At 45.5% G+C, this 8,830-nt stretch overlaps 2 protein-coding genes across 2 annotated transcripts; one reads left to right on the top strand and one right to left on the bottom strand.

The window, feature by feature from the left end:
• Positions 1-1,028: 1,028 nt before the first annotated feature.
• On the bottom strand, positions 1,029-2,438 carry LOC117785013. Its single transcript, XM_034622884.1, has 3 exons — positions 2,113-2,438; positions 1,377-1,962; positions 1,029-1,288 (listed from the first exon to the last, which is right to left on the bottom strand). The coding sequence occupies exons 1-3, from the start codon at positions 2,311-2,313 to the stop codon at positions 1,041-1,043; spliced, it is 1,035 nt and encodes a 344-aa protein (XP_034478775.1). The 5' UTR covers positions 2,314-2,438; the 3' UTR covers positions 1,029-1,040.
• Positions 2,439-2,771: 333 nt separating this feature from the next.
• On the top strand, positions 2,772-8,496 carry LOC117784840 (E3 ubiquitin-protein ligase Topors). The gene is made up of 4 exons (XM_034622678.1): positions 2,772-3,607; positions 3,670-4,124; positions 5,198-6,666; positions 6,726-8,496. Exons 1-4 carry the CDS (start codon positions 3,218-3,220, stop codon positions 7,643-7,645), a joined length of 3,234 nt encoding a protein of 1,077 aa, XP_034478569.1. The 5' UTR covers positions 2,772-3,217; the 3' UTR covers positions 7,646-8,496.
• Positions 8,497-8,830: the final 334 nt, after the last annotated feature.

Below are 8,830 nucleotides of genomic sequence, written 5' to 3'. Positions count from 1 at the left end.
GACAGTTATAAAGTGCGCCCACAAGTTGGCGTTCGAGTTCGCGGTCAGGCAAATGCATTTCGAAGTGACCCAACACCAACAACAGCAACAGCAACAACTGCAACTGCGTCCGTCACGTCGTTGTCGCCGTCTCCGTCGCCTTGGTAATGATTAATGGATTTTCAGTGTTGGCATCGATTGCATAGGAGAATTAATGTAAAAAATAAAAACAGAGAACTTCGCGCTGGTCATAAATAAACAAGAATGCGCTAAACAAGCGAAAGGTGGAGCACGACCAAAGGCGCCTCATATGTCCATGTGTGTGTGTGCGTGTGTGTAGGCGTAGCAGGCAAAAAGTACAGGGTATAGTGCGTATTTATCATTGGTAAACTTTATTCTTTACATTTACATTCAATTACGTTTAAAATTATGTGTCCGATTCAACATGGATTACCATTTAGATTAAAGGTCGATTTTGCAATTGATCGTTTCTCGAAATACATGTATAAATAAAATACATTGATATTTGCAAAATACCCTTTGTTTTTTTGTTTTGTTTTTAGCATTACAATACATACTCGTTATTGAGACTTGTGTGTGTGTATATATATATATGTATTTATATATATAGAAATGATTTGCATTAATATGAACTACGTAAATTTTAAACTAAACTGGCTACTTTAGGTTATGATAGTTGGCGCCGACACAAGTTTTCTTGCTTTCTCATAATTGAATTTGGTCAGCTCTCGAAAATGTACAAATCGAACTGAAACGAGTTCGTGTTTCTTTTCTTTTCTTTTCTCTTATCTTTCTTCTTTTTTTGTTTTGTGTTTTTTTTTTGTTTTTCTCTTTGTCAATAAAAACTATTACTATTGCTGCTGCTTCTTCTTTTGTGGCAACTGTGGCAACTGTTGCTGCTGTTGCTTATGTTGTTGATGTTGCTGCCGCTGTGGTGGCTGTGGCTGCTGTTGATGTGCCTGTTGCTGCAGCTGCAACTGCTCCCGCTTCTGTGTCTGTGGTTCCCGGTTGCTTCTCTGTGAATCTGCCTGGGGCAATGACTATAATGGCGGCGGCTCATAGTGAAAGCCCGGATTGTTGAACTTAAATCGCGCAATCTCAAACTGAAGCGTCTCGTAGTTGATGTCCGCCAAACGCTTAAGCTGGTGTGCTATCTCCTGGGCATCCAGGCCGTTCAAGGCGGCACTCAGCGTCGTTCCTTGTCCCTCATGATGCATCTTTGTGTTGTGCAGCGTGGGCAGCGCTCCACCTGTTTGGATGGTTGTATATGATCGGGGCGCGTTTTTAACTACAAGTAGAACAAACAACAAGAAACAAGCATGAGATGTCTAGCAGAGCTCAGTTGCAAGTGGGAAGGAACTGGGTTCCCAGCTCACCTTCATAGATCACTTGATCCCGCCGTAATCGCTTCACGGGCAGCTCGCCGTTGATGAGTTTGGTGCCGCCGCTGGAGCCGACCGAATGTATGTTGGGAGTGCATACGAATTTGACTGGCTCCCCGGGCGGCTCCTGCTGCTCCTGATCGTCCTCGACGTAGGCGGAGTTGTCCACCACAATGGTGCGATAGCCACCACCGCCTGTGTTCACCGCCGTTGTGCCGCCCACGGTGGGACCATCGATGCCACCGCCAGTCTCGTGCATATTCTCGTCGGTGAGATCCTCCTGATCGACATGCTCCTCGACCATCTCATCCTCGTCAACTTCATCGTTGATGGCCTCCTCAACAGCTGCTTGCAGTTCCTTTTGGAACGATGCCGACGTCCGTTGTCCCAGATCCTCCATGTCGTCCTCGTGCTCATCCTTCTCGCATTTCAAGTTCATCAGCGTCTCACCAGCGGCGGGAACCTTGCCGAATAAGTTGAGTGCTCGCGTCTCCAGCGACGACATGGAGATGTCCTTCTCGCTGGACATCAGGCTGCGTCTGTATTTGCAGCGCGTCGTGTTCTTCCAGTCATTCAGGCGCTGCAACAACAACAACAAATGTGCGCGTCATTTGCCGCCAAGACTCTCATAACCTCCCCTTCCCCTCCCCCTCCACCAACACAACCATAGCACCCACACCTTTTCACCACATGCCACAACAGCCAGTTGGCTGTTGGCTGTACAACTCACCTTGCGCCACTCCTCCGCTGTTAGCGTCGGCCCCGAGCCGCATTTGTTGAGCCTGTCGGAGAGTTCCTTCCACTTTTTGGTCAGATAATTCAGATCATAATCGCGCGGCACGCGTCCGCTGGCAAAAATTGGGTCGCTCTCCATTAGCTCGATGTACATTTGATACTGCTCCGAGGAGGTTCGTTTTTTGCGTCGGTCCATTTTTTGGTGTCTACGCCTTATAATTCGTCAATGAAAACACTTTTTCCCACCGAAAATTGCACTTAAAACACAAAAAGTTGAAATCGACGCCACCAAATGCAAACAATTTTTACGCGCTATGTATTTTTTAGTGCATTTCTTAAGGTGATAGACAGCGTTGCAAATATTATCGGTTACCGATAACATTGCTCATTTTGCGCAACGCTGCGCAGTTTGCGTTTACGCTAAGGCCAGTACGGTGTTAAATTAAACATGCGCGCCAACAGTATTTATAACTTGAAATATAACTTAGGTTGCTTATGACTATTTAATGAGAATAAATAAAACAAAATAAATAGGTATGTTATGCCCAAATGCAGCATATATTTTCTATATGTGTACCTACAGCAATTGCGAAATATATTTTGGCTTGGCGTTAGTAATGTTATCGATGCTTAAAAGTGCTGCCCAGCCACGCGACAGTGCTGCCCATAATCATACGGATTCATTATAAAGTGAATACAGCAAATTATTTTCCGTCAACTTTAAACCCAAAAATAAGTAGTTTATTGTGAAATAGAAGCTTAACGCAAGTGAGAAATTGTAGGCAAATCCAGTGGCAACCGAACGCAGCCAATTCACATTGCAGTTCAGCACATTGACATAATAAAAGCCATGCAAAAAAAGACGCATGTTCATTTCGTAGCCATTCTATTGCGAACAAAACCAGATGATAACTGAGCGAGAGAACGAGAGCGTGTGTGTGAGCGAGTGTGAGTGTGACTCTGTGTGTGAGTGAGGTGGTGAAGCGGAGAGGGGGAGAGAGGGAGACGCGAGTAGAGAAACCGAAACCCGAAGCGACTCCGAGTCCATTTAATTCCAGTTCCAGGAGAACTATCAATACTTGCACAAATAACTACTAATCATGGCCGAGTCGCTGCTGATTGAGGAGGCGCCTTCGTTTGGGGAGGACATCGCCTCCTCCGTGATTGTGGAACCGTCAGCAGCTGACGCCGTCGGCGTCACACTGCCAGCTGCGGCCATTCAGTTCGCGGATCTCACAGAGAGCGGCAGCGAGAGCGGCGACGAGCCCAACGAGGAGGAGCAGCCACACCAGCAGCGGGATCGGGATCAGCAACCGCAGCATCCTCAGCAGCAGGAGACGAGCTCCTCCGGCGCTGGACACAACACGCCCGCTGCCCGCTCCTCGCCACCTCCCAACTGTGCCATCTGTCTGTCCCGCTGCAGGCGCAAGTGCTTCACGGACTCGTGCATGCATCAGTTCTGCTTCAAGTGTCTCTGCGAGTGGAGCAAGGTGAGTAGCAACGCCCACTGCTCCAACTGGTACTCCTCGTACTAACCAATCTCTTTTCATAGATCAAGCCGGAGTGTCCACTCTGCAAGCAGCCCTTCAAGACGATCATACACAATGTCCGCACCCTGGACGACTATGATCGATATCCGGTGCAGTCCAGCTCATCGGCGCACGCGGCGGAGCTCAGCTTTCACATTGTCAATATTCGGCGACAGCGTCTGAATCTCCAAAATCGATTGACCAACAACGATGGCAACGACATCGATGCCGCTGCCTCCGATGACTCCCAGGATGGCACCTCCAATACGACTCCAACGCGATCTCAGGCTCCCTACACTCGCTTCGAGCCGTATCGCATGGAACTCCTGAACTTCTATCGACATGACCCGGATGCTGGTGGCTCCGGATCCCTGAGCATGCTCTGGCGTCGCTACGTCTACGACCGGAAGCTGTATGCATTGCCAGTCAGCGATAGTCTAACGGGACACTTTCGGGAGTGGAGCGCACGATTCTACAGGTGAGTCATAGTGATAACGAAGACCGCCCGACCGACCGACAAACCGGCAACATTCCAGAGGTTATCGCTGTATTCGGCGGGTTCTCCCCGACATCCCATGAAGTTAAGTCGCTTTGACTTTTTGACCTTCCTAAGGCTTATCTATCTCATTCTGTTCGATTCTGCATGTTTATAAGTTCGGCTCTTCCGAGAATCAAGCATTGTATCAGTTTCTGACGAGGTGGAAAACCCGCAATATTTGTTATCAAAATATAATTTCGCTGAAAAATGAAATCCATCAACTGATGGTTTAGTTTACTAAAGTACAGTGACTCATTTTAATATTCGGCATCATTTTAAAGTGAATATTCTGCTTGGAACAGTTCTTTATTATGGGAAAATTGTAAGATTTAAACTATAAACTGTTTTCGAACCACTTGAACCTCTGTAATTACAGTAAACATTCTATTGTAGCAACCTCTGTATTAGCAAGGTTTTTTGATTTCAAATTTTCTATACAAACAACTAGCATGGAGGTTTTTTTTATTACAGTTTCCATATTTCCATAAAATAGAATAGTTTTTAATGAATTGCAAGATGGTAAGAAATCATCAGAGGTCTGCAGAAGGTTCAATATTCATAACCTTACCACCAAAAAAATATTGTTCTTGCGATGAATAATTGATATTATATTAACAAATAAAACTTCTTAGTTGTCTTTATGTCGCAAAACGGATTAAATTAAAAATTATACTCATTTTTTCTATATAAACAACTTTTTCTATGTAGAAAACTTTTTTTAAATATAGGTTTATGTGAGTTGTTTGTATTGAATGTTTACAGTATTTAAATATTTCCTAATTTGTGAAATACCTTAACGACAGAGATGTCAATTAAATCTTAAGATTATCTGTGAAAAAAATCTTATTTTGAGAATCTCAATATATAAACATAAAGAAGTTGGAGAACAGCCAAGAAAAGTAGAAAAAGAAAAGAATTGAAGATTCTTTCATTCATTTCCATCATTAAATTAACTATCGTGTTAGGAACTCTTTGAGATTGCATACTAATTGATTTCCTTTCGATGATTTCAGAGATAATCCCGCACAGATGCATCGACTGATGCCATGGATCAACCGTGACATCGTCTGCCTGCTGCGCACCTCTCCGCAGAATGTGAGCACGGTGATGCACATGATGCACGATATTCTGCCCATGATCAATATACCGACCCGCACATTCCGGCGCCGCCTGTCGCCGTTTCTGGGCGAGCGCACCAATCACTTCATCCACGAGTTGTTCAACTTCGCCCGCTCCCCGTACGATATGATTGGCTATGATCGTGTCGTGCAGTACTCGGCGCTAGTGGCCGAGGAGGTGGAGGTGGACCTGCTGGATCTGATGCCCGACTCGAGTCCACTGCGGGATGCGGAGGCCATTTCAATAGCCAGAAACAATGCCAATGGCGAATCAAATGAAAATGGCAATGGGAATGGCAATGTTGATCCGGGGAACGAATGGAGCCGCATGCCACGCCCATCGACCAGTGTGATTGTGACGAATCCCAGTGCAACACATTCCTTTAGCGTCACCATGGCCACCGATGGCAGTGAACTGCCGGGAATCTCCATCCGCCGCACAACCACATCCAATGTGGGCTCCCAAACGGTGGCCATCAATCTGAGCATGCGTCGACCCGCCAACGAGGTCATCGAGATCGATGACGGCGATGCAGCCGCCAATGCCGAAGTGGCCGCCATCAATGACGGCGGCAATCAAACCGGACGACGTCAAGCCGGCGCCAGTCTTCCCATCAGCGCCCACATTGAGCTCCAGAGCAGCGACTGCAGCAACAGCAGCGACGACGACGATGAATGTGTCTTTGTCCTGGAGCGTAAGCCACCACATTTGCGTACGCCGGAGCTGGTCAGTCTGGACTCGAACAGTGACTCTGATGTGGTCTTTGTGGATGAACAGAAGCCAAGCACGCCGCCCAAAGCGGCGGACATAGACAGCGTCGGCATGGAGCAGGAAATGGAATCAGCCGTCTCTCCATTGGCCAACGAGCTGTTCATGGGACCCAGCACCAGCACGGGCGTGTGCTCCACGTCCGGCAAGAACTGGAAAATGGTGCTGGAGGAGGCGCGTCGTCAGGACCTGATGCGTCTGCGAAGCGGTCGTCCCAAACGCAATCTGACACGCGCCCAGCATCGGGCTCTGCCCACAGCACCCAGGAGCAACAGCACCAGCGATGTCACACACATGACCACCTCCAGCGAGAGCAGCAGCAACAGTGAAGACTCCAAAGTGGTTGCCACACGCAAAAAGAGGCGGGCAGCACGCAAAGTCACAGCCAGAAAGCGTGTATCCAAAGTCAAAGCTCCCATTCAGCTCAAGAGCAAGCGCAGAAGAAAACAGATGTCGGAAGTGGAGGTGGAGGTGGAGCTGGAGGAGGATGAGGAGGAGCCGCAGGAGGAGCACAAGGAAAGTAGCAGCAATAGCAGCAATACCAGCAGTTCTAGCAGTGATGACAGCAGCGAGGAGGGAGTTGCCGGCGACAGCAGTAAGAAGATCAGCATCTATTTCATATTTCTTATTAACTAAACACTCAATCTCTTATAGGTAACAACAATGTAAATGATAACAGCAGCAGCAGTTCCAGCGACGAGGACAGCACAGAGAACCTAATCCTGAGCACCTTGAGGGACACGCTAAAAGCGGAGTCTGTGGAGGAAAGAAAACCGCTCAAGCGAGAACTGGATGCAGTTGCAGAAGGCGGTGAAGAGACGCTGCAGCAGCAACCACAAAACGAGGAGGATGAGGAGCAGGAGGAGTGCAGTGCATCAAAGCGAAGACGGAGCTGCAACAGCAGCAGTAATCTATCGAGTCACAGTCACAGTCGGAGCAACAGCGTCAACAGCACTCTGGCCAGCCACAACACAACCATGTCCAGTTGCTCAGCTCTGAGCCTCTTCAACAGCAACAGGGATGGAAGTGTGCCGACGACTCGACCGCTCTCAATGGTTCATGCCATTGCCAACTCCCTGCTGGAGCTCTCAACACTAAGTGTGGGAGGTGGTGGCAGTGGCTTGTTCAATGAGCAGTCCCAGGGCATTGAGGATGCGATTAGCTATCTGCGCAATTCGCACACACACGCCCATGACGATGATGCACAGCTGGGCATCTACTCGGATGCCAGCAATGAGCTGCAGCATTACCAAACAGAGGCCGAGCCAGAGATGCCAATCGATGTCGTCGGAGAGGCTAATAGCAGTGCCCAAGGGGAGTCTGTGGATGCCACCGAGGACAATGACAACGATAACGATAACGATGAGATTGAGATTGAGAACCAGCAAGATGAGCTGGAAGAAGAGCAAGACGAACAAGAGCAGGAGGAGGAAAATGAAGAGGACTACGACGATGAGGATAATGATAATAATGATGATGACAATGATGCAGAGGAGGAGGATGATGCTGCTGCTGCAGCTGCGACAGCTGATTCAGATGCAACAGAATCCGATCTGGATCTGGATGCCTACTAAGGACGCCTTGCCGCTTGCTTAAGCATAAACTGTTTTTACACAGACACAGTTGATTTTTTTTTATTTCGATGTTTTTACTATTTGTATAACGTCTTCTTACCATTGGTCCCTTCCCCGGAACCTAGAGATGGAGTGATGGAGGGTTAAGATCTTCTCGTTGATTACTAAAAACCCTCTCCATTTAGCTTGTAATCGATACTGTAATCAGTTAAATTTAATATACACGCAAAAATAAGGATATTCTTTTAAGTTGTACATACGCATATATAGGACTTATATTCATAGAGATTTACATTCATACAGATAGAGCTATATACCTAACTAAGTACGCGTAGTTTACACATCACTTGTATTACACGTATTATACCCACAACCCACCATCTCCCCAAAAAAAAGAAACCCCAAAAAACGATATGCTCGCATTCGTAAAATCATTTGTAAATTGTACTATGGTAACTAGAAATATATATTGGATAATCAACAGATATACATAAATGTATATGTATATGAATAACGTAATCTATTGTAAGGCTAGTATATACAAATCTAAATAATATTTCGGTTGCGAGCATATTCAAAGGTCACATTTTTTTTTTGCGTAAACAATTTATCCTGTTAATAACTAATTAAGTTATTCAATAATGCTATAAATGTAAAGACGTCAACTGAACTCACGAGTTTATTTGATCTAACAAATTTGTATATACATATATATATATTCAAATGTCGAATCCACTTCAGAGAACATATTTTAAGAAATGAAAAACATACGTTTCCTTTCTATACTTAAAAGTTCCCAAGTCAATAAAAAGAATTACTACTGTGGATTGTCTAATGACGCCTTTCGTGTATATAATGTATTTTGTTTTATTTTAATTGTTATGAGGATTATCTACTGTCTGTATTACAAGCATTTGTTTACACAATTCTATTTGGTATATTATATTACTTTGTGTATACACAAATCTTTCTATCTTGATAAGAGTTCTCGAGATGGGCTGATAAATCATTCACCAAAGAAGAAGAATTATTCAATCTCCAATTTTGTTGGATAAAGTATTTTTTAACTTCAGTCGCAGTGTTTAGTTTTGGCACCATTTTATCGTGAATATCTTTAAATCGCTTCTTTATCATGGCAAATTTGTATGAATTGGGTTTCGAACTTTGCCGTCTGAGACTATTATG

The sequence above is a fragment of the Drosophila innubila genome (genome assembly GCF_004354385.1).
Source record: "Drosophila innubila isolate TH190305 chromosome 2R unlocalized genomic scaffold, UK_Dinn_1.0 1_C_2R, whole genome shotgun sequence".
Taxonomy (NCBI): domain Eukaryota; kingdom Metazoa; phylum Arthropoda; class Insecta; order Diptera; family Drosophilidae; genus Drosophila; species Drosophila innubila.
The sequence above is the reverse complement of the archived record's forward strand: the minus strand, read 5'-3'. Positions and strand labels throughout refer to the sequence as shown.